Here is a 25428-nt window from a genome sequence, read left to right on the forward strand (position 1 = left end):
GGCACAGGCACAGGAAAGCTGTGGAAACATTTTGCACTTCTCTCAATTCAGCACGTGTCTTGTTCCTCCTCACTTCCCAGATTTCTCCTCAGGCTCCCAGAGTCCAGTGATGTGCAAAACTTCAGGGGTTTCTGCAGAGTTTGCACAAAATCTTTATCCCACCCTGTATTTCCTCTGGTAGCTTCATGCTCCAAATAAATTGACATGAGGAAAGTCAGAGGAAGGTCCTACATCCCATTAAGTCCCTACATTTTATGTTGTTTTCACACATAGAGAAGCAGGGGACAAGCACCCTGGGAAGCCAAACCTGCTGGAATAGTTCTGACCAAAAAACATCTTGAAAACTGTTTTTCTTTGCAAGCCAAAATATTTAGCAAGGTGAGTCCCAGTTTCAGGAAAAGCAGCACTGGAAAGGGGTTTCTAAGGTGGGATCTCATGTCAGAGGGATTGCAGAAGGGAAACCAGTTTGAAATATCTGATCCTGCCAAGACAAAAAGGCATATTTTGCACAGGGGATGTTTCCCAAGAAGCATTGCTAAGGATTTGGTTTCCCTGCAGCACAGAATTAAAACTTCACAACCTCACAAAAAGCACAGAAGCTGCCATAAACCACAAATTATTCCCTGGCCAGCTTTACCTGCAAGTTTTCAAATAGCCACGGGTCAAAATTTAGGTTGGGAAGAAGGCAGAAAAGTCAGGAAGTGTCCTGCAGGTTGGGATTTCATAGGATGGGTGTGGGCAGGTCGTGGGTGAACAGCTACAAACCCCGACCCATAGCTGGGACCAAGAAATCCTTTGGGGAGATGGACACAGAACAAGAGCTTCAAACTTTTTCAGTGTTTATTTATTTACTTATTTATTTTAACTCTCTGTTTCTTGGAGTTTTTTGGGGGGTGTTTTGCTTTGTTTCTTAAACCCAGTCAGTTGTACCTGATTTCCAGGTTCCCCAAGGACAGCAGGTAAAATTACTCAGGAAATTACTTGCAAAGGAGGATTGCAAAGAAGAAATATGCTTTCAGGAGGAATTTCCCCATGGAAAGGGTGGTCAGGCCTTGGAAAGAGCTGCCCAGGGAGGTTTGGAGTGCCCATCCCTGGAGGTGTCCAAGGAGTTCCTGGAGGTGGCACTCAGTGCTCTGGGCTGGGGACAAGGTGGGCATCGGGCACAGCTGGGCCTTGATGGGTTGGGAGGGCTTTTCCAACCTCAGGGATCCTGAGATTTTGATTTTAGATCTGTATTGATTAAGGTACTTCTGGTTTCCATGGAATCTGTGGTTGCCAGCTTTGTTGAGCCTGGTAATTTATGGCTTTAAAGCAATCAGCTTAATTTAAAAGTGTATCTTGATCTCAGCACTGAGTGAGTTGCACCTGCCTGCCAAGCTCCAGTGCAGGATAAAACACACCACAAAGAAGTCTTCTCGGGTTTTTAGGCAACTGGGGAGAAAAAAACCAAAAAAATGTGTGATTCAAAGCACTTCTAGATTAGCAATTTCCAAGTGCTGTTACCGTGTTTTTATAATGAGCCCACACTCAAATGTAAGGATACATTTTGGTGGTGCTGGATGCCCATTAAACACCTCCTGTTTCAGCTGCAAGCCAGCCATGCTTAGAGACAAAACCTTACAAAGCTTTCCTACTCATTTTTGTAATCACCCACCTAAGACAGGTTACAGAACAAATGAAAATTAAGGTCTAGATGGGGACAGCACGCACGAATATATTCAGATTTCTATGACTCAGCCCAGACTGGGAGCCTGAGCAGGAAGAGCAAGCAGGCAAAATACTCCTGAAAAGGAATTTTCACTGTCCTGCCCACAGGTCTTTGAACACTATCAGGGTTTTTCACTTTCTAGAAGCACCCATTATGTGAGAATCTCAAAACAAAAGCAGCATTTCTTCTCTGTCATGACTGTAGAGCCAATTTCAGGTTCAAAACCCTAAATGCAATGAGGTTTTTTTCTTTTAAACTTTACCAAAGTGAAAAATTACATTGGTGTTTGTTCAGTATTTAGAACAGACTCAACTAAACCATTAACAGAAAGAAAATATTTTTAGAAATCAGTATTAACAGAGAAAATCAACTTCATTTCCTTGGTCTTTCTAATTTGTGTCCCTCTAAGTTTTCAGATTTTTATGTGCTAGGAAAACAAAAGTTGAGATGCTTTGATAAAGTTCTGCAGCCAAAAGGCAATATTTGAATTAAACTTATACCTTTTTATATCTTCCCAAGATTAGGAAGCACAAAGGATGACTGAGCACTGAATAATCCACCCAACACTGAGTTGTGCAAGGTTTTCTTAATCACTGGTTTCCACCAGTTAATGGCTGGTTTGTTGTGCCTTTTAATAGCCTGAGAGCAGCAGCTTCTGGTAGCATTTTAGTAGGATTGGGGTTTTTCCTAAACAGCATCCTGAGGCTGAAGATTGTTAAAGGTAAAAGAAATAATTCTTTAAATAAAAGGACCCAGCAGATATTTGTCAGGACAGGCTTCACCAAGAGGCAAAAGATTTGAACATCCCTGTCAGGAAAGCTGGGCTGAGTGAGCTGGACTGGATGTGGGAGAGTATTCCCAAAACATTCTCCAAACTTTCCCATTGTTTTGAGTTTTACAGCTTTGTCCCTCAGGTTTTAATGACAGCATATCGGGTGTATTTATATAAAAATTAATTGTTTGCTATGGCAAATGATTAGACAAAGGGTACTCCATAAGTTTTATTTACTACACAGCATAAAAGCTAAATCTGCTATTACAAGACAGAACAGTGTAATCAAAGCAATATTTAAAAAATTCTATTTAAGGTGGCAAAAAGAAATAATTATTAAGTAAATTATTTGGGATGAACTTTAATTCCTTGCTGAACAAAAACCACCTCACAGGACAGATCATCTGCTGCTCAGCTGCACCTTCATTTTCCACTTACCAGCTCCACAAATGGGGAAAGAGCCCAAGAGATCTGACAGAAAAGAGATTCTTGGAAGGGCAGAGTGGAAAACACAGAGATGGAACCAAAATGTTCTTCCTGAAAACTTCCTGCACAAAACCTTCAGATTGTCTTTCTTGGTGCTGAAGGTTTAACTTCAACCTGAGAAAACAAGATATTACAATGGTATTGATTTCCACCATTTTTGTAACAAACCCTGTGCTATGAAGCCCTAAAATTTAGAAGGAGCTCTAAAAACAAAGCCAAGAAAAAAGACAGAACATCAAAATTGGATTTTACATTCAGAGACATCCCAGAGCAACCAGGACATCACTGTATTCCTGTTTTAGTTTAGACAGAGAAGTTACTGAGGATGAAAAGCCTAGAGAAAAGAAATAAAAACCAAATCCTGACACACAGCCTAAATCTTCTTTGCTGCTTTATTCCACTGCAACTGGAACTGTTATTATTTCCCACATCTATTAAACTCTACTTATGCTTTTGCCCTCTTTAAATTCCCTCATTTACAATAACAGGTTCTCTCCTCTTCCAAAGCCTCTCTTTTTCATTCCAAAGGATTGTCATCCATCCACCACTTCACCCAGAGCAGGAACTATGAAGTGTAAGCAAATGCTAATTATACCCCTTGTCAACAGAGTGATCATCACACTCCTTTCATACTGGTGTTTGCAAGGGTCAGGAGAAAAATTAAATGCTTGCAATCCTCCTAATGTCCTTTTCCATAGGAGAAGTTTCTTTGGAATTTGCAGCTAGCAGGAAGTGGATTTATTAAAAGCTAAATATCAGCATGGCCATAAAAAAATGAGGGAATATGTTGCATTTATGCAGTTTTTAAAAATTGGTCAGGATGTTACAGATCCCAATCTGGAAGATGTACCCCAAGGGTTCCATTCTGAAAGAAACTTTTAAACTGGAGCAAAAGCAACTGAAACAGTTCCCGAGGAATACCACTGCAATAGGAAAAACCTTGGGGTTCAGGGCACAGTGATGCATTTAGGAGAGCCAGAAGTGGGATCTTTTTACTTGTCTCCATAGTAGGAATAGGATTTTTAATTTCTACATGTTGTAAATTTGTGATCTCCTTAGAATATCAGAGTATTTACACCAAAAGAAGGTTATCTTTCCTCAGTCATATTTCCCTTTGGTTTTCCACCGTGGAACTAATTGGATGTTTCTGCTCAGTCTTTGGAGACAGGCAAAATCATCCAGTCCCACCCTCACCCCAGCAGCACCAGCATCACCCCAAACCCTGTCCCCAAGGGCCACATCCAGACTCCTCCTGAGCACTCCCAGAGACAGTGACTCCACCACTCCCTGGGCAGCTCATCCCAAGGCCTGACTGCTCCTTCACTGAAAATGCTTTTTCTAATCTCCAATCTGCCCCTCCCCTGGAGCAATTTAAGGCCATTTCCTCTCATCCTTTCACTGAACCCCCCCCCCCTCTCTCACAGCCCCTCCTGGCAGGGACTTGTGCAGAGCCACAAGGTCCCCCCTGAGCCTCCTCTGCTCCAGGCTGAGCCCCTTTCCCAGCTCCCTCAGTGGAAAATTGTCTCCCCCTGAGTGCCCCCACCATGGGACCCCCCTGTATGGAAGCAGCTGGTGCAGCAGCTTCCCACACCTCCTCTTTGGCAGCTCTCTCTGCCCTGTGCAGACACTGCTTGGAATTAGGAGGCACAGAGAGCCCAGCAATTCTCACCAGCACCCCGATACCTCCCCAGCAGGGAGCTTGGCACAGCCTGAGCCGTAGGAAATTGGCAGGGGCTGCCCAGGGAGGTTTGGAGTCCCCATCCCTGGAGGTGTCCAAGGAAGGGCTGGACGTGGCACTCAGTGCTGGGGACAAGGTGGGGATTGGGCACAGCTTGGACTCAATGGGCTGGGAGGGCTTTTCCAGCCTCAGAGTTTCTGGGATTCTATTAAATAATTTGGCCTGGATTTTACTACATTACAGAGACAGCTTTTATTTTTTTTTTCCTCTGATCCTCTCTGAGCCCTCTGTGAAAGCACCAGGCCACTTCAGCAATGGCCACTTGGACAAAAGCCTCACCTCCAGTGACCACGGACAGCAGCCAGGGAGCAGCTGGAGCTGGGCCAGAGCAGGCTCAGGCTGGAGAGCAGGGAAAGGTTCTACCCCAGAGGCTGCTGGGCACTGCCCAGGCTCCCCAGGGAATGGGCACGGCCCCGAGGCTGCCAGAGCTCCAGGAGCGTTTGGACAGCGCTGCCAGGGATGCCCAGGCTGGGATTGTTGGGGGGTCTGGGCAGGGACAGGGGCAGGACTGGATGGGCCTTGTGGGTCCCTTCCAGTTCAGAACATTCTATGATACTACACAGGTTGCCAAGAATCCAAAGTCTCCAGGACAAGCTCATCCTGTGCTTTTTGGACCTGACAGGTTGAGCACCTGACCAAGTAAAACTGGCTATGAAGCCAATACTGGGCCCAGAGATGCCATGGACAGAATTCTAGTCCCCTGTTTGTCCACTGGTCCTGGCTTTCCATAGGAAAACAGTGTAGGTGGGCACTCCTATGGATACACGCTGGTTTTCCAGCTCCAAGTCACTTGACCAGAGGCCAACAGTTTCATTTTATTTTAAGCAGGAAGAGAACACAACAGAAGGACTGAAAACAGTGACAGCTTTATGAGGAGGTGTGGAAGAACAAATGCTGGGAGTCTTTTTAATCAAAAGGTCAAAAAGGTCTTTTAAAATTGCTGGATCTGATGCACAGCATAGTATGGCCCTGAAATGTCACTCTGCCACTCCTGACTAAGCCATTACTTCCCTTAGACTAAATTCCAGGCCAGCTTTATTTGCATTAATGTTCCTGGGATAACACCACAGAAGATTAAATGTGTTCAGCCTGCCATAGAGAGGGAGAATTTTGTGAACAACACTGAACACTGGTTTTCCCCTACCAATGTGGAGATAATATAATATATTTCTGCCTCCTACAAACACACCAGTGCACTCAGCTGCAGGTTTTAGCTCCTGTTTTTAATTTTGTCTGGACCAAATAACACCAGCACACTCAAACTGGACTGAGAGGATGAGCAGGGTGAGTGAGGATTTGATTGATTCATTCATTGATTCCACAGGGAAGCTTTACCAGACACAAGTCATACTAATGCTGAACGTAAAAGCAAATAATCAAGGTAACTGCAGGAGAAAGAAGGCGAAAGCCAGCGAGTCAGGCAATTTGTTAAAGTGATCACAGATGAAAAACAAGAGGTTTCCCATTTAGCAATCCCGTCCTGCAATAGGAGCTTGTACTCCATTTCCGTGTGAATGGCACTGAGGTCAGATTGCCTGCTCGGGTCAGCGCTGAAATCAGTTGTAACTGGTGGACATTTATCCCATCAGCCGTTCTTCATGGCTTGGAGATGTTGCTCTGTGTAAGAAGACAGAGATAATAAACACGTTACAGAGGGAAGGTGCCGCGCCCTGGGGGCAGATGTGTGGCAGGTCAGGCCATCAGCTCCTTGTGTGGATCAAACCCAAATTTAAGATTAACTTACAAACACGGTTGCCGCTTCTTTGATACCCACACAAATAACACCCATCGTGGGTTGTCACACATTTCCTTTATCTGTGGTGTCCTGGGGTGCACTGGGAAGAGCATTCCCAGCAGGTCAGGGTTATCCTGCCCCTGTGCCCAGCCCTGGGGGCACCTCTGGGGTGCCGTGCCCAGCTCTGGCTCCTCAGCCCAGCAGGGCCAGGGAGCTCCTGGAGCGGGGCCGGCGGAGGCTGCGCAGCTGAGGAAGGGCCTGGAGCAGCTCCGTGCCCAGCACAGGCTGAGGGAGCCGGGGCTGCTCAGCCTCGAGAGGAGCCCCAGCTGAGAGGGGCCCTCAGCCCTGGGTGTCCCTGGCTGCAGGGAGGGCTCAGGGCAGGGCCCGGGCTCTGCTCCGGGGCCCGGCAGCGGCACCAGAGCCACGGGCAGGGCCTGAGCCCGGCAATTGCCCTGCACAGGAGGCAGAACTGCTGCCCTGGGCAGGGCCAGCCCTGAGCAGATTGGCCACAGAGGCTCTGGGCTCTCCTCCCTGGGGATATTCCAGAGCCATCTGGACACAGCCCTGTGCCCTGTGCTCTGGGATGGCCCTGCTGGAGCAGGGAGGTGGCACCAGTGACCCTCTGTGGTCCCTTCCAGCCTGACCCATCCTGCAACTCTGAAGGTCCATAAGTGACTCTCTCTTTTAGAGGCGATCTCTAAGACCCTGGAAGGCCTAGATGCCCGTGCAGCAGGAATTCTCTTTGTTCTCAATCCCAAATTTATCAAAACTCAGAGAATCTTGTTGGGGACCGTCTGCTGAAGCTCTCTTGAGAGTCCTTGTACATGTACAAGAATGAGAAATGTGAGGAGCCCAATATCTTATTACATAACAATCCACAGAAAGTTCTTAGGCCGTTATCTTTTTTATTCCAACACTAGCAGAAGTGTAAAGAGAGGGAAAAACCTCTCTATCCAGGCCACCTTCCCAGTGCTATGAATGTGAGCAGGTAAATCCTACTCTCTCCCTCCAACCCCCTCCACTGATGGAGGCTGTGATTATATAAAATAATGCTTTCTCCACTTCACTTTGGTGCTGCTGATCATTTGAGCTTCCAACACAAATCCTGATTTACAAACTCACTGCCTTCTTGGGCTCCAGAGGGAAACAGTAGATCCGGGGCTGTGTCCAGCAGCCAGAGGGAAATGTTTGTTCTGCTGCTGCTCCCTGTTGCCGGCTCGAGGAAGCATCAGATAAAAATGTCTCTGATGCAGCTCCATGTACAGTACAAAATACCAGTCTCACAAGCTGGAGGAGGAGTAACAGCCCCGAAATAAAGAGTTTAGTCACCATTTCAGAGCTCAGTATCCAATGGAAAAAAATTGTGTTTGTATACAGGAAAAAAAAAAAAAAGAGAGGTTTCTGTGCATCTCCCCCACTCCTCCTGAATGCACATTCCTTGTTTTGTGTTCCACACACCTCAGGTCCTCACTATTCATTTCACACATGACTCCCACATATTCTGTGTAGATGGAAATAAATATCCATTTGTTAACGCAAAGGAGATCCATTTTGGGATACATGGAGGTGTGAAAGTCAGAAACAAGGTCGAAAACTCCATCCAGGCCTTTTGAAAATCATAATAATGATCACAGAATCACAGAATCATCAAGAGCCCTTCAGGATCACCCAGTGCCACCCCAGCAGCACCAGCAGCACCCCAAAGCCTGTCCCCAAGGGCCACATCCAGACTCCTCCTGAGCACTCCCAGAGACAGTGACTCCAGCACTCCCTGGGCAGCTCATCCCAAGGCCTCACCACTCTTCCAGGGAAATTGTTTTTTATAATCTCCAACCTGAGCCTCCCCTGGTGCCATTTGAGGCCATTTCCTCTCCTCCTTTCCCTTGGGACACGGCAGAAGAGAGCAACCCCGCCTCACTCCAACTTCCCAAAGGGACAATCCTGCTATAAACTGGAAGGTTTCCCACTTTTCTCCACACAGGCTGTGTCCAGGTAACTCTCAGCCACACTGACCCTTCCACTATTGATATTGCAAAGGACTTATTTTCTAAAGCTTCTCCTTTAACATGACTCCAGGTGTGCCTGAAAGTTACACTGTGACAGAGACTATGGGGAAATTTAACAGAAAATGGTTTATTTGCTGAACATAATATTCTAGCTTAAAATCTGTATATTTTCATCAAACTAGGTAAATATTTTTCAACTAAACAGCACCTTTTCTAAGGAGGAAAATATGGGTATTATATAGTGAAATAGTGTTACATTGGCGGGTTAGATTAATAAAGAAATTCAGGTGATATTCCCAAGAGAGTCAGTGAGAGTAAAGACCGTTCCTACCTCTCCTTCACCCTTCCTCACTCCTGTCAAGTAAAAAAGACAGCCCAAGTTCAATTCCTCTCTTTGCTTTACTCCAAAGGTGAAACAAAGGTTTCTCACTCCAAGTCTGTCTTGCATAAAAAGGGGAACATGTTTTATACACGGACTTTGCTCCTCCCTTTGTCATTTTTTCTGAGCCCTGGGCTATAAACCCCAACAGTTATTATTTATAGGCAGTAGAATTTGTTGGATCTTATTTTTAATAGCCAGAGATCATGAAAAAAAATCCCATCTGCATCCATCTGAGGACATTTTCCATTTTTCTGCTCAAGCACTGATCTGAAAGCCAGTTGTTTACAAAACCATGGTGTGAGGCAAATTAGGATGTCTGAAAAGAACTGATCAGAATGCTCTGATAGAACTGCTGGGAAATTTTGATTTTTGCCAATAAGTTCTTTGTGTCCATCTTGTTCGTTGCTGGCTAATTACCACCTTTGCAGACAATCTACATGGTTAGATCTCCTTGGAAACTAGCAAGGCTAGGAAAAAAATAAATGTAAGACTCTATATTTGAACTCAGAAATTGTTTTTTTAGCACAGAATTAGGGCCAAATCATCTCTGGTGCCAACTGATCACAGTATTTACATGAACAACATTCTCTCAGAAGAGAGGCAAAATATCTTTCTTAGCTTCTGTCCACTCCTTATGGACCCCCTGTGAGCCTCAGAGAATGTGTCCATGGCTTCAAAAAGAGAAATGTGTGTATTGGACAGTGGGAAAAATATAAAAAAATGTAAAAAGTGCTCTCCCATGCCCTGACAGGGGAGCACATGAGCCTGGGGGTCTATTTCCCACTTATTCCTGTGTAACTTGGCATTAGAGCCCTTGGAGGGTCTAACCCTGTCTATTCAAAGACCTTTTCTATGCTTTAAGCCAAATGAGGTCAGGGTTAGATTGGATATTAGGATTAAATTGTTCCCTGGGAGGGTGGGCAGGCCCTGGCACAGGGTGCCCAGAGCAGCTGTGGCTGCCCCTGGATCCCTGGCAGTGCCCAAGGCCAGGCTGGACATTGGGGCTGGGAGCAGCCTGGGACAGTGGGAGGTGTCCCTGCCCATGGCAGGGGTGGCTCTGGATGATATTTAAGGTCCCTTCCAACCCAGGCCATTCTGGGATTCAGTGGGTTTGCCAAACTTCTAGATTCCCTGATACTGTCCAAATCCACATCCTCCCAGGGGCAACAAGCTTTGGAAGCCACGACCTGCTGTTAAAGGAAAACTTACTTATTTTAAAACCAAAAAAATTCAGCTGTTTTAAAACCTAATTCGTTGTGTGAGATCCATGGGGTTTTCCACTCTCCACCCATGTCAACCCTTTTGGCCTTCACCCTCTTTAGGCTGAATATTCCAGGCTTTCCTTAGCATCTGTTTGATGGCCTGTTCCACTAGACTGGGTTGCTCCAAGCTCCATCCAACCTGGCCTGGAAAACTTCATCCTGGACAAAGAGAAGGAAGTTACAGCTCAAAGTTTTGCCACCAGATTTAAAAGGAATTAAACACAAATACTCTGGGTAACACCATACAATCTATCTCACCCTATGAACAAACTCACACAAGGCTGGATCCTGCAAATTCTGTCCTGTCACCCCTCAAGTACAAATACAGTCCCTTCTCTCTGTTGCTGTAGTGCCTCCTTCCTTCCTCCTTCCTCCTTCCTCCTTCATTTTTCCTTCCTCCTTCCTTCTTCCTTTTTCCTTCCTCCTTCCTCCTTCCTCCTTCTTCCTTCTTCCTTCTTCCTTCTTCCTTCCTCCTTCCTCCTTCCTCCTTCCTCACCAACTGCTTCTCTTCACTTTCTCTTTCTCCCTGCTAAAACACACACATGCCAATCCCAAATATTTCACTCAGCCCACCATTCCCCTACATCTTGGACATTCCAACATCCTCATTTCTTTCCCACACATCCATGGCCTCTGATGCTTCAATGCACACCAGGATAGCACAACTAGACCTCCAGGGAAGGCCCTTTAAAGCTTTTGCCATGTCACTAAAAATCACACCAGGTGCCCTTCTGCCATGGAACATGGTCTCATCTAGAAGACCTCACTTGCAACTTGTCCATATTGAGAAAGTCTGAGTGTCTACAAAGCTGCCAGTCCCACCTTCACACCAGTCAGGTGGGCTCTCATGGTGCTTGGGCACCAGAGAGGGCAGAAAACCCCATCAGTCCCTTCAGGTGGAACGTCAGGAGGAATTTCTTCCTCGAAAGGGTGGTCAGGCCTTGGCAGGGGCTGCCCAGGGAGGTTTGGAGTGCCCATCCCTGGAGGTGTCCCAGGAAGGGCTGGAGGTGGCACTCAGTGCTCTGGGCTGGGGACAAGGTGGGCATCGGGCACAGCTGGGACTTGATGTCCTTGGAAGTCTTTTCCAGCCTCAGAGATTCTGGGATTCTGTGATCATTCCTGGCAAAGCATTTCCCTTGTGCCACTGGCCTCCACCTCATGGATGGGCCTTTGGGTTATCAAAAAATGGTCTAGTGAGTAATCTTTAAAAAGAAGAAAACCAGAAACCTTCCCAACACACAGGCTAATTTGTTTGCAAATGTTCAAACCTTATTTCATGCACTGAAAGCTGCTCTGAAGCAGCCAATGTCTATTTTTACCACCTGAGTTCTCCATTTAATTTTGGGTTTGGATGCACAAGAAGCGTGTTCTCGTTACCAGTCGATTCATTTATCAAAAGCTGCCCTCCGTGGGCTCAATACTTTTGTTTACTGTTTTCTCATTGAAAGGTCAGCTCCTTTACCAACTACTTCTTTAAGTGAGTCTGTACCTGTCTAATTAAGACACGAAATTCACATTTTAGTGCAGCACTAATTCCTTGTCTCACGTAGCAGCTCTAACAAGACCAATCTGTATTTCTGCTGTCCATGGCCACATCCCTGAAAGGCAGCTCCCTCATTTCACTTTCCCTACACATCTCAGGAGAGATGGAAAGAGCAGAAACTCCCCTTTTTCTCTCAAGATCTGAAGGCTACGAAAGCTTTGAATTATTTGTGCTGCTGCTGAGCTTTGCCAGCTCCAGTAAGGGTGGATGGGCTTTACAGGCTGAATGTACCATCAAAAATCTCAGTTCTTTAAAAAAAATAACACCAGTGCAGCCTGTTCTGGTGAGATCCATCCACAGAAATAAAACATAATTCCACAATATCACTTCATTTTTATGTTAAACTCTCCATTCAGCCACCCAGAATCAAAGGCCATCAAGACTCCCTCAGATAGATGCAAGAAATTGGATGTTGCAATCTGGGATAACGGGAGAGTCCAGCACTGCCAAGTCTTTCTACTTTTTCCAAAAGGTTTCAGTTAGCCCTCAAAGGACCTTATTTTTAGAGAGGAAACTGGTGACTCGTGCATGGAAAAATCCTGGGGAATGATGGATTATTTTTAGCCAGATTAGAAAAACCTACAGGAAAAATCAAGGGCAATCAAAAAGTCTTTTATACTTTTTAGCAAAGTAAGAAAAACAAGCAGAAAATCCCTACTTCACCCAAAATAGGGATTACAGAGTTTTTCATATAATCCCTCCATTCTGAGTTTATTTAGTCCTTCTGAACAACTTTGTTTCCTAAAGTTGTGTAAAATATTACTGTGAAAAAGAAGTGCAAATCTGAATTATGAAACTGTTGTTAAAAGCACCAAAACTTCAGCATTTTGCACCCAAAATAGCACCTTTTTGAAAGCCTGACATTCAATGTATTTTCCCTTATAAAATATTTTGGAAAATGCTGTTGGTCAAATCAAATTCAATTTACAAAAAATGTTTCCTTGCTTCTAATTCTTTTTTTTTCTCTGCTTATATCCGTATAGAAAAAGATAATGGCAATTAGAGCAATTATAGCAATTTCACAGCAACTCCTTTGAGATTTTTTCAAACAAATTTATAGACCTATTTACTTTATTATGTAGCTTAAGTGAACTAGCACAGTAAATGGTAATTTAGACACCACTGAATTGCTTATTTCAAGACAAAATATTGCTATTTGTTAGCATGGAAAGATTTTTTTTTTTTTTTTTTTTTTTTTTTTTTTTTGGTGGTTTTAACTTCTATTTCTACTCTTGTTGGGGCTGACATAGTCCCTGCCTGAATACATCTTTGAACAACTTCTTATGTGTAAAATGGGTATAAAATCCTGTGGAGCTGATGCTCATTGCAGAAAAAATATGAGGTTTTTCATTCAGATTAAACAAAAGTAAGCAAAAATCTGGATTGAAACCAAACATATGTTTACTCAACCTTTTACTTAAAAATAAAAAGCACGAGTTGAGCCAGCTTTATTTTCTTGCACTTCAATTGTTTTGTGGACAAACCCCCAAAGTCTGACCTAAACTGAGCTGTTGTTGAAGGTGGAAGCCCCTGTATGGAAAATGAGGATCAGGCAGATGCAGCCGGGAAAATCCAAGCACACAAAGCAGGAGCAGGGGTTTCTCCTTTTGAAGAGACTTCTCAGGGACATGGAGTGGAATAGTGAGTTAAAAAAATATTTGACTGGAGCTTTGGGAGCAGCAGCATTTATGGAAACAAAAGAAACATTTCTTGTAGCTCGCTCTTGTAGAGATGGATTTCTTGGCGTCCAACGGTGTGGTTAACTCAGCCTGTTTTCATGACTTTGGTAGGAATTTAGTATTTCTGAGGGCTCCAAAATCTCACTGAAGATCTGAAAGAGATCTAAAAGCCTAAATACCAACCACAGTTTCAAAAGTGATTCAGAGGAGGCCAGACAGGGTGATGGATAAGGCTCATTTCCTTAGGAAACATTGCTAAAGTACCATTCTGAACTTACCGGTTCCAGGTTATCAAAACACCACAGCCTGAAACAAAACATTGACTCAGCTGAAATTAAGGAGGTTTTAAAAAATTTCTTTTTTCTAGATACCACTTCCAGCCTGATTTCTCAGTTTGGTTTTTTTTTTTTTTTCCTTCAGTCTATAAACTGCACAAAAGGGGAAATCATCAGCAAGAAACAAGGTCTTTGTATTTCACTGTGACTTTTTTTGGCAGGGAAAAGGGATGAAGGCAGTGATGGCCTAATTATTTAGCTTAAAGAAAGCAGCCAAAATCCCAGTATCACCTGCAAAAATGGTTAAGGAGCAGCATGGAAAGAACATGAGAGCTGTTGAGATAAACTCATTTTAAGAGGGGTAATTGCCTGGCCCCTGAGATATTATTTGAGGCAACATTTGGATGGCAGAGTTTGGGTTTGTATCTTAGGCCAAATGAGCCAACACTTAACCAGCAGAAATCTGTGCACATCCACCAAGTCACCACCAAGAGGGACAGCAGCAGCCACAGAAATGTTGTTTCCCTGGCATCCATGTGAAACATTTCAGTAGTTTTTCTCCTCAAGTGCATAAAAATTAAAATCCTGCATGATTTTTGTAAAGGAGGAGCAGGAAATAGAAGCTCACCTGAAATAGAGGCAAAAGCCATCAAAATCCTCCTTTGACTGCAGGGAAGTTGTCAAGAAAGAAATCTCCATTACCAGATTAAAAAAAATAATTATAATTTCTGCCTGTTTCAATTTTTCCAGTCTTTTCAACCCCTTCTTTAGCTTTGTGCAACAGTAATAGCAGCAAGAAAACCAATATGCTTGGGCAACATCTGTGACCTGGGGGCAGCAAGTTTGGATGGAAACTGAGTGAGGAAAAGAAAATCATTTCAGGAGGGAAGTTTCTGGCATTTTTTCATTTTTCTTTCAAGAATTGGAAGGCAGGAGGAATCACATATCTGTGCTTCAAAGTCATTCTGTCCCCTGTAGTTCATAATTTTTGGGGAAAAAAACCCAGAGCAATTGACAGTTCTTCATAACCCAAACACATCTCTTTACCAGTGGGATTTGCGCTGTTCTCCCAAAATTTTGCTGCCCAAGGAAGCTGAAAAATCAGTGTCAAAGTACAGTCAGGAGTGTGTAAATATTTGCTTTGCACTGTAGCAAACCCACACCCGACCCAGGGTGCCAATGCCAGAGCTTTCCCCAGCCAGTGACCACCCTGACCTCGGGAAAGGTAATTCAGTGCAGACAATGTTTTGCAGAGCAAAAGTGAACACTCTCAAAGTCATCTGGGATCCTCTCAGCTTAAATTGATCAGATCCAAGCTCTCTACCATCATATGAAGTCTTCTGCTCCTGGTAGGAAAGTGCTAGAAGCTCTTGGCCTTGGTCTGCAGCCTTAGACCATTGCATAAGTTATGGGTTTCACTCGACTGCTTCAGCATCTTGATTGAATCAAGTCCTTCCTTCTGACCAAAAATATTCCTCTCCATCATTCCTCTGCCTTATATTTATGAGAGTTCATTGATCAAAGCAAAGAAGCTGTCAGAGTGTGTTGTGCAGCAGTCAAGGTGGTTCCAGCACCTGCCCAAGGAGCTCTATGAATATTCAGGCACAAGGCTGCCTCAAGGTTGTTCAGCAATGCAGGAAAATACTGAATTTGGCTATGCCAAGGATGAAGATTCAAGTGAAAACACCCTGACTTCAGGGAGGGGAGGGAAAAAAGGACAGGAACTGAGTTGGGATAGGAAACAGCAAGGAGAGAGGGGCTGCCTTTTCCTGCCAACGTGAAAATTGGTGACAACAGCTCTTCTGAGAGAGTGCATTTCTCTCCTCTCTCATGAGCTAACTGGACAGACAGACTTTGACAAGCTGCCTGCCTTGATTTCCAAGCTTTTCCCGTGCTGGAACATGCACCAGCCCCACCAGCAAGCTGACTCCATCTCCAATGTTAAATAAAAGCAGGAATTGTTCTGCAGCCTTGAGACCAAGCAGTACAGGATGCCCTGCTGCAGAGCACCTGGCCCTGAGTCTTGTGGGGACTTTCTCTTGGGTTTAGGGCATAACTTGTTTATTAATAGTGACCTTTTTCCTCTTCAATTTCTCTGGAACAAGGTGAGGTCTGTGTTGCAGACCAGGGGTTTGTGTTGCTTTAAGCAGGGGTGAGATGGGAGCCTGTGGAGGTGTCTGAGGGAGCAAAGGTGGAATGGTGTTGGCAGATAAGAGTGAAAAAAGCCAAATCCCATTCAGTCTCATCCATGCTGCTGAATGGGAGCACATCCTGTCTCCCAAACCCTTCCCAGGTATTTTCTCAGAGCACTAATTGGGCCAAAGCCAAAACAATCAGTTTGCTAAATTAGCAGTGCAATCACCACTGGACAGGGCAGCCAAACTCCTATTTACGCTTCCAGAGCAACCAGGAGAACACCCCAGGTATCAGAGATATCACAAGTGCAGAATTAAATGAGTCAGGCTTATCCATATGAAATATTTGGGTCAGAATTATCTACACAAAATAGCTCAGCTGATCAGCTCATTTTTGTTCCCAGAGTTTTCATCTGGGAAAATTTTAATGGGGAAAAAATCTGGAGAATCTTGTCTCACAAAAGTTGGGAATACTCTTTTTCCATGTAATCAGTAAAGAGAATACATGGAGGAATCAGCATTTAACCAGCCCTCAACTTCTCTGGAAGGCTGAGCTCAGATTTGAAAAAGAAGCTGAAGAGAAGATGAAGTCCTCCTTTCTCAGAGGTGCAGGGGGAAGAACAAAGAGCAATGGACACAAGATGCAGGGAAGGGAATTCCAACAGGATGCAAACAAAGCAAAAAGAAGTCCTCAATGTGAGAGAGAAAGTGCTGAGACAGGGCCCAGAGAGGCTGTGGACACTCCCAACCTCGACCCAGAGCAGAGTAACCCAATTTTCAGAGAATCAGAATCCCTGAGGTTGGAAAAGGCCTCCAAGAAATCCCAGCTGTGCCCGATGCCCACCTTGTCCCCAGCCCAGAGCACTGAGTGCCACATCCAGGCCTTCCTTGGACACCTCCAGGGATGGGAACTCCAAACCTCCCTGGGCACTCCATGGAAGTTGGTTCTGTGTTGAGCAGCGCATTGAAACCTTTAGAGGTTCCTTGCAACCCAGAATATTCACTGATTTAAGCAGATTTTGAATTAATTGATTGATTATTTTTAGCAATTAAAGCATATAAACACAGTTTAAAGCTGGTAACAATAAGGTCAATACAGGTCTTTCATGCTTTCTCCTTTTCCTGGTACACCCCACAGAGAAGAAAAGCTTGGTTCTTAGTAAACCTCTGAAGAAATAGTGCAATAGTACAAAAATTTTGGTATCTGGACATGTGATAGCAACTGGCAGGAATAACTGGGGTTGAGTAACTGGAAAAAGAAGTCTCAGGGGTCACATCAGACAAGGACACCTTGCAGCAAGTCAGGGAACACGTCTGACTTAGAGGCACCAGGAGGCAAATGTGTGGCCAGGATTTGCAGCTGCTGAGGCCTGTCAGCACCATGCTCAGTGATCCCTGTTATCCCTCTGGCAGCACCTGGCACTCGTTTGGCACATGGAAATACCAGAGAAGAGCCCAGCTCTGGTGTTGCTGGGTGGCACAGTTCAGGTTGGGACACCTGGGCTGTCTCTGCTGCTGCCCTTGCTGCCTTGCTGGCAGCAGCACTGACAATATTGAGCGTTTTTCAAGTGTAAAAAAGGCTTTTTCTCTGCTTTGTCACCTTCTCAGATGAAACAGGGCTCTAAGGTTGTGGATAGGACAAGGACATTACAGAATCATGGAATCACAGAATGGTTTGGGTTGGTAGGGGCCTTAAAGATCATCCAGTTCCATGGGCAGGGAACCTTCCCCTAGACCAGGTTGCTCCAAACCCTGTCCAACCTGGCCCTGGACACAGAAATACCTGCTCTGAAGCTCCAGCTTAAGCTTTTCTGGGAGCCAAAGACCTGGTAAAAGACTAATCAGACAGGAAATGTCTCCTTATTCCAGAGATCTGTGTTCAGTGCCAGGCAGTAGAGATGGCTCTGAATAAACACTGACTCCAAGAGCTCAGACTTCAGGTAGCAAACAAGTTTCATCATCCAGTTTGGGACCCACAGCCTCAGGAAAGGCTGAAGATGTTTATAATGAACTGTGTCTGCACATCTTTGCAGGTTCACAACGTGCAGCCTTTTTACATTGCCCCATAAATGTTGCCAAGCCAGGGCTGTTTGGCTTCCCCGTGATTCAAATGAAGATAAATTTAGCAAAGCAGATGTAAAAACAGCATTCTGGAGCCTTCAGTGGTAAATTCTGCAATGAAGTTGGTTAGAATCCAAGACAAAAACTACAAGGTCAAATGACTACCAAAAATGGAGTCGTGTTTTTCAATTTCAGTTACCAGCTTCATTTTCCACCCTCCACAATAAAAGGGCCAAGAATCAGAAGTGAATGGAAATGTTTGTGCTGCAGAGACACAAAGTGTTACTCAGACTGATTTCTTGCAGCTGTACAGGCTTAAAAGAAATGAAAATAGTAGAACATTATTTTTATCAAGTGGGATTGGAAGGCAGTGATGAAGCAGGTAATGTGAAAAAACAAAGTATCATCTCTACAGTCTCTTTTCTAATCATAAATATATCTCATCTCGTGTCCTTTTTAGTGAAAGCTGCTGCTGAAATAAACCTCAGTCACACACATGCTCCCTCTGAAATTAGATTTATGATTCCATGGGTGCAAAGAAGTAATTTGGGTCCTGAAGAGATTTGCCAAGTCAGTGTTTATTGAGCACTCCAACCTCTCAAAGCGAGGCCTAGCAATGCTTCCAGCTGAGTGAATAGACAATCTTGCATTGATTTCAACAGTGCAGGACCAGATCCTAATTCCTTTCTTTTTCAGGAAAAAGGATCTGTGTTCTGTGATAATGACTGCTTACAGTTGCTAGCTGATCATAAAAGGCTCCACTTTTTTCTCTAAACAAGACTCTTTCTCCTCATATCTGGAGTGATGATGGCTCCTTGCAGTGTGGATTATCTGGCTGGGCTCATCCCACAGACAAATCCCCCTCTATTCCCAGAATTCCTGTGTTCCTGTGCCCCTCTGTGCCCATCACAAACGAGATTTTGCAGAGCTCTGAAACAAAAACCAGCCACAGATGAGGCAAAGCATTCCAAAATCTCTGCTTCCCTTCTCTGACTTCTTCCATTGCCAGCAAGAGGAGAAACAGAATTACCTGGATTTAGGGTGTTGAAGGCTACAAGAAATTCCTTGTGCTGTGCAAAGCCCAACAACCCCACAGAGGGAACCCAAACAGCCACCAGGTACTGCCAAATACTCCACAGCTGGATGCAGTGCCAGGGAGGTTTGGGAGCACAGCAAACGAGAGCTGAAACACTCAAGGCTTCCCAAAAGTCAAACTTGGACCTTAGAGATGCAAACACCTGCTTCACTTAAAAGTGGCCCTCATCCCAGCAGGAAGTGGGGAATGCAGACAGGAATGGCAGTGTCTGCTCAACACATCTGTCTACATGCAGCAAAGCCCATGAGAGCGATTTTTAGATTGTAAATGATTTTGGAAATCAGGGCATTTTCAATGAATCTGCACACAAAGTGTTCACAACTGTGTTACGAGAGTTAAAATCACTAAATTACAGTGGAACATCCACAGAACTTTCTGAGTCAGCTTCTGTTACAGAAAGGTCAGTTATAATTTGCAATATTCTTTGTTGAAACTCCTCATTATTTTACAGATCATACACAACCAAAATAGGCTTCCAGTACTTAAATTGGACAAGCAGGCCCTTTACATTCCTCCTTTTGCTTTGCATTTGCACAGCAGCACAACAAGATCTACAAAATACACCAAAAATCACATTTTTGATGAAAAAATGATTGCTTAAGGGTTATATTGATGTGTTACATTCACAGCCTCAAAGAGAGAGAGCATGTCCTGCACAGCTCTTTTGTTGTTGACACTGGTTTCGTGTTGTTCTACAGGCTCTAAATAAAAATATGTGCATGGAAGAATGGGATTGTGCCTTTCCAGTGCTGCTTTGGAGTAGACAAGAACATGATAACAACATTTGCTGCAATTTTACTGGAAAATAAAATGTTCTGAGCACTGGCACACAACCCCCTGCAGGGTGAAATTTCTAGAAAAGCCCTTGGCATGGTTTGGACCAGTGCAGAACTGAGGACACACAATTCCTGGCTCCATTTCAGGACACAGATTATTCCTGTTTGGCAGATTGTATGACACTAACCTGCCTGGAAAACAATTGGAGTTCAATAATCCAAGTGTGGGCTGCACCCTCCTTACCCTCCACGCTAAATAATAGGCCTGGGCACACTTAATTTGCTAAATTGGCCACAGCCAGGACACAAGTGAACTATTCAGGGACTTATTTAGGAGAACTCCTTGTCATTTGCTGGGAAATTAAACAAATCACTGAAATCTCCTATGTCTTGTAGGTTTTGCCTAAGAGAGTAACCAAAGCAGATCCTTTGAATAGAATCCCTTAAATTGGCTTGTTACCTGGCTGTTGTGTTCAAACAAACATAATGTTTACTGGGAGAGGAGGAAGAGTTCAGAAACACCTTTTTTTCTCTTTTTCAGTGCAGATTAATAATATGTATATATTTTTGTCAGGAAGAAAAGCAGAGAGAGCAAAAATAGCTCTCAAGTGAGGCTGCTGCTACTCACTCCCCTGTTCCTGGATCCATGACAGCCATTATGTAACCAATAGGAAAATTGGATGGAATAAACAGCAGAAGTTAATTGGGTTGATACCAAGTAAAAATATAATTAGTTAAAGTATTTTGTGGCAAAGGCACTGACAGTATGTGGCTGTGCCTCAGCCTCAGTGGTGAACAGGGATCCTGCCATGTGTTTAAAACTTATTCATCAAGCATTTCCATGGAAACACACAGATGCATAATCTTTGGATCACTTATTGAGTCTTTCATTAGTAAATTTGCAGATGACACTAAGCTGGGAGCTTGTGTCGATCTATTGGAAGGAAGGAGGGCTCTGCAGAGAGACTTGGATCGATTGGATGGATGGGCAGAGTCCAACAGGATGAAGTTTAATAAGTCCAGGTGCCGAGTTCTGCATTTTGGCCACAAAAATCCCCAACAACGTTACAAGCTGGGGACGGTGTGGCTGGACAGTGTCTGGGCAGAAAGGGACCTGGGGGTGCTGGTCAACAGCGACTGAACATGAGCCAGCAGTGTGCCCAGGTGGCCAAGAAGACCAATGGCATCCTGGCCTGCATTAGGAACTGTGTGGCCAGCAGGAGCAGGGAGGTCATTCTTCCCCTGTACTGGGCACTGGTGAGGCCACCCCTCGAGTGCTGTGTCCAGTTCTGGGCCCCTCAGTTCAGGAAGATGATGAGATGCTTGAGTGTGTCCAGAGGAGGGCAACAAGGTTGGTGAGGGGCTTGGAACACAAGCCCTGTGAGGAACAATTGAGGGAACTGGGATTGTTTAGCCTGGAGAAAAGGAGACTCAGAGGTGACCTCATCGCTCTCTACAACTCCCTGAAAGGAGGCTGTAGACAGGCGGGGGTTGGTCTCTTCCACCAGGCAGCAACTGACAGAACAAGAGGACACTGTCTCAGCTGCGTCAAGGAAAGTAGAGGTTGGATGTTAGGAAAAAGTTGTTCACAGAAAGAATGATAAAGTACTGGAATGGTCTACCCAGGGAGGTGGTAGAGTCACCATCTCTGGATGTGTTTAAAAACAGACTGGGCATGGCACTTGGTGCCATAGTCTAGTTGAGGTGTTAGGGCATGGGTTGGACTCGAAGGTCTTGGAGGTCTCTTCCAACCTCGTATTTCTGTGTGATATATATCTGTGTGTGATATTTCAGGAATTGCTGCTCCCAAGGTTCACTCTGGAGTGAGAACTCAGTCCAGGAGAGGGTAACAAACTATGATTCTGATCTAGAAACCTCTCCACAAAGGAATTCATTCATAGCAGGATTGGGTGAGGGAAAGAAGGAAAGGGCATCTTGCAAAAAAAAAGAGAAAAAGACAAAAAACTTGACCTTAATTTTTCCTCTAAGAGACTGAGAGTTGAGAAATGACAGCACTGGGAAGAGCCTGGAGAGTTTATAAACAGCCAGATGCCCCCAGGAAGATGGAAATGTCTGTAAGAGTGTCAAATAAATGCTGTAATGGGAGAGACTTTGGTTAAACACTGGGTTTGGTTGTCCAAAGCTGCCCCCTTACAAAGCCAGATGAGAATTAGCTCAACTACAACCTCTCCAGGTTAAGAAAAACCCTTCGAATTTGGAAGTGTCACATCCTGATCCCACTTACTGTGACAGCAGCTCCTGGCTCCTACAGAACCTATGGACACTTGACAAAATGTGGCCCTTCCCTCGTGCTGTGAGAGACAGGTCAGGCTGGTTGTGATGCACAAACCCACACAAAGCGTTTGGAAAGCATCAGTAAAACTTTGCTGTGTGAATAAAAGGTGCTTTGCTGCTCAAAGTACTTCCACAGGAGATAAACTCTGCATGCAAAGCAGGAGCCGTGTGGTGGGAGGGCAGCCCTGGATGTCCCTTCACGTTCCTCCTGCTGCCAGGAATAAAATCAGCACCTGGGTCCCCTCCCAGGATAATTTCTGGTAAGAGATGCTCAGACAGGGAGGTTTGGGATGTGGTTCCCTTCAACAGCAGGGCCAGGAGGAAGGAATATTCTCAAAACCAACAGGACTCTTCCACTCATGGTCTCTGGGTCCATGCCAGGCTCTGACTGGGAGGGGAAAGCAAATTATTCATAATGCCTGAAAGATAATGAACCCCATTATATCAGCATTAGTAGTTTAACATAAAGCCTCAAAAGCCAGAGCCTTCATAGGTTGTTCATAATTACTTGAGGATTCTGTTGCTGCAGTGATATGATAACTCCTGTGGACTGGAATTTCCTTAAGCACAACGGAGAGTTGAACATAAAGTGGGAAGCCTTAACTTCAAATTTTCTGGCTTTGGCTTCAGTCTGCCTCACAAGGGCCTTGCAATGCCTTTTGACTGTGTTTTGTCATGCATTACCCTGCATCAGGGATAATGCAAGCAGGCACAGTGTCACTGGCTGGGGGAGTTCCTTCAGAACTGAGGGCCTTGTGACACAGCTCCCAGAGCTGCCACTGCCATCAGCCCCGATAACGCTCTCCTGAGACAGAGCAGCAAACTGAAAAGGTGACACGGGATGGGGTGCACAGCCTTATAACGTGGCATTGCTCTCAGATTCTGTGCTACTGTAGGGCTTTGAGTCTTTCTTTGAAAGAGGAGCAGATCAGGAGGAGGGACAACCAGGCTACAACCCTTTTTTTCCCCCTGGGTATTTCGATCGCCCCTAAAACTCTACAAGGGTCTGTGATCTTTCTCTACAGGGATGAACCTGCACATCTTGAAAAAGCTACAGGTGCTGTGAGACTCCACACAGGATCTGCTGCACAGCACACATTTCTAAGAGTGAAAAATGCTTCTAGAACCACACTGACCCACCAAGAGCAGCCCCTTGTGCAACCCTCTGTAAGGGACTGGTTCAACATCACAGCAGTGCTGCTCTTTAGGTGGGATATTGGGAAGAAATCCCTGGGAGGGTGGTGAAGCCCTAGCACAGGGTGCCCAGAGAAGCTGGGGCTGCCCCTGGATCCCTGGCAGTGCCCAAGGCCAGGCTGGACATTGGGGCTTGGAGCAGCCTGGGACAGTGGGAGGTGTCCCTGCCCATGGCAGGGGTGGCACTGGATGATTTTCCAGGTCCCTTCCCACCCAAACCAATCTGTGATTCTGTATGCAGAGTCAAGCACCTGGACAGACCCACCAAAAGACTTTTCCCTTTACAGTCTGGCAGAAGAATGACAGCAGTTAGCCAGAAGGGAAAGAATTAGGAATTCAAGAGCTGATATTCCTGCAGGAAGAAGCCCCAGAAAACAAAAGGATTTCGGTTAAAAACAACAATTACCCCAGACCTCACCATGTCCTCCATGCTAAAGACATTTGATTAAACCACTCTCCTCCTCAGTACACTCTTTTTTTTCTCTGGCACACAACCATAATGAAGCTATTTATCTCCAAAGGCTGGGAAACTTAAGAAAAAAAAGCCCAGATCATTAGAGGACAAGGTACACTTGAATTAAAGGCCACAGGCACAGTGAATTCAAATGAAATCTGAAGTACCATAGGTTTTGCGTTGCTGGGAGAAGGACACACAATTCCCTGTCTCATTATCAGCAAGACATTGATTTTCTGTGGAAGTGTGCATGAATTGCTCTTGATGGATATTACAACTGTCCTTCAACAAGAGGAAGATTGGTTCTTTCTAAAAACTATTGGCTTTTTTTTTATAAAAAACCTCCTTCTACTTATTTAATACTTTCCCCACAGCAATGCAATTGATGGAAAAGAATAACTCAACAATAGCTCATTTTCTCTGCTCACCCCCAAGTCAATCCATTCCCTCATTTATATCTTTTATCTCCATAAGATCTTTTTTGGTGCATAAAAAATTTCATTCATTGAACTCTAATAGGGGTGAGGGGGGGAAGGAATATCTGCTTAAACCCATCTTGCAGAATTTAAATAAGGTAGGATGTAGATAGGATGACCTGATAAGAAACGAGAGTTTGGTTTCATTTTATTTCTGTGTAGCAATAAAATGAGGGTGCCTGGAATCATTTGATTTTTGTGTTAGCAAAGAACAGGGATGATAATTTTATCGATTAACACAGGAAAAGGTTGTATATTGACTTAGAGGAATACTAAGAGGAATAACGACTTTTCCTTGTTTGTTTGTTTTCCATGGCAGCCAACGTCCTGGAAGAAGACTCAATGGAGCAGGACATCGAGAGCCCTGTCACTATCCATCAACCAAAGTTGCCCAAACAAGCTAGAGAGGATCTGCCAAAAAACATAAGCAAAGAATGTGCCAAGAGAAAAATCCAGAGGTACGTTCGGAAAGATGGGAAATGCAACGTCCACCACGGGAATGTCAGAGAGACTTACCGGTACTTGACTGACATCTTCACCACCCTGGTGGATCTCAAGTGGAGGTTCAACCTGCTGATCTTTGTCATGGTTTACACGGTGACCTGGCTCTTCTTCGGCATGATCTGGTGGCTCATTGCCTACATGCGAGGGGACATGGATCACATAGGGGACAGCACGTGGACCCCCTGCGTCAGCAACCTCAATGGGTTTGTCTCAGCCTTTTTATTCTCAATCGAGACCGAAACCACCATTGGGTACGGTTACCGGGTCATCACGGACAAGTGTCCCGAGGGAATTATCCTGCTTTTAGTGCAGTCTGTCCTAGGTTCTATCGTCAACGCCTTCATGGTTGGCTGCATGTTTGTGAAAATATCCCAACCCAAGAAGAGGGCAGAAACCTTGGTTTTTTCTACAAACGCAGTCATTTCCATGCGGGATGGAAAGCTGTGTCTGATGTTCCGAGTAGGAGACCTTAGGAATTCACACATTGTAGAGGCATCAATACGAGCCAAGTTGATCAAATCCAAACAGACAAAGGAGGGGGAATTTATACCACTCAACCAGACAGATATCAACGTAGGTTATTACACAGGGGATGATCGTCTCTTTTTGGTTTCACCACTGATCATCAGCCATGAGATTAACCAGCAGAGTCCTTTCTGGGAGATTTCCAAAGCCCAGTTGCCCAAAGAGGAGCTAGAAATTGTTGTAATCCTAGAAGGAATGGTGGAGGCAACAGGTAACATTTCTTATACTTTGTATAAGGTAAATGCTTTGATTTTAGCAAGGAAAATCAGTGGGTTTGCTTCATTTTAAAGGAATCACTTCCACAGTTGTTACATTTGAAAAAGGCG

At 44.7% G+C, this 25428-nt stretch overlaps 1 protein-coding gene across 3 annotated transcripts in view; it reads left to right on the forward strand.

The window, feature by feature from the left end:
* Positions 1-25428, forward strand: part of KCNJ6 (potassium inwardly rectifying channel subfamily J member 6) — a 148549-nt gene that overhangs the window by 90417 nt on the left and 32704 nt on the right. For 2 of the 3 annotated variants that reach the window (XM_039553472.1, XM_039553476.1), the window contains one exon: positions 24393-25313. In XM_039553472.1, coding sequence (XP_039409406.1) covers positions 24393-25313 — 921 coding nt within the window. Of the gene's footprint in view, positions 1-23004; positions 23158-24392; positions 25314-25428 lie in introns of those variants that run through there. The other variant, XM_010411233.3, reaches the window with a different exon arrangement.

The sequence above is a fragment of the Corvus cornix genome, chromosome 1, assembly GCF_000738735.6.
Source record: "Corvus cornix cornix isolate S_Up_H32 chromosome 1, ASM73873v5, whole genome shotgun sequence".
Taxonomy (NCBI): domain Eukaryota; kingdom Metazoa; phylum Chordata; class Aves; order Passeriformes; family Corvidae; genus Corvus; species Corvus cornix.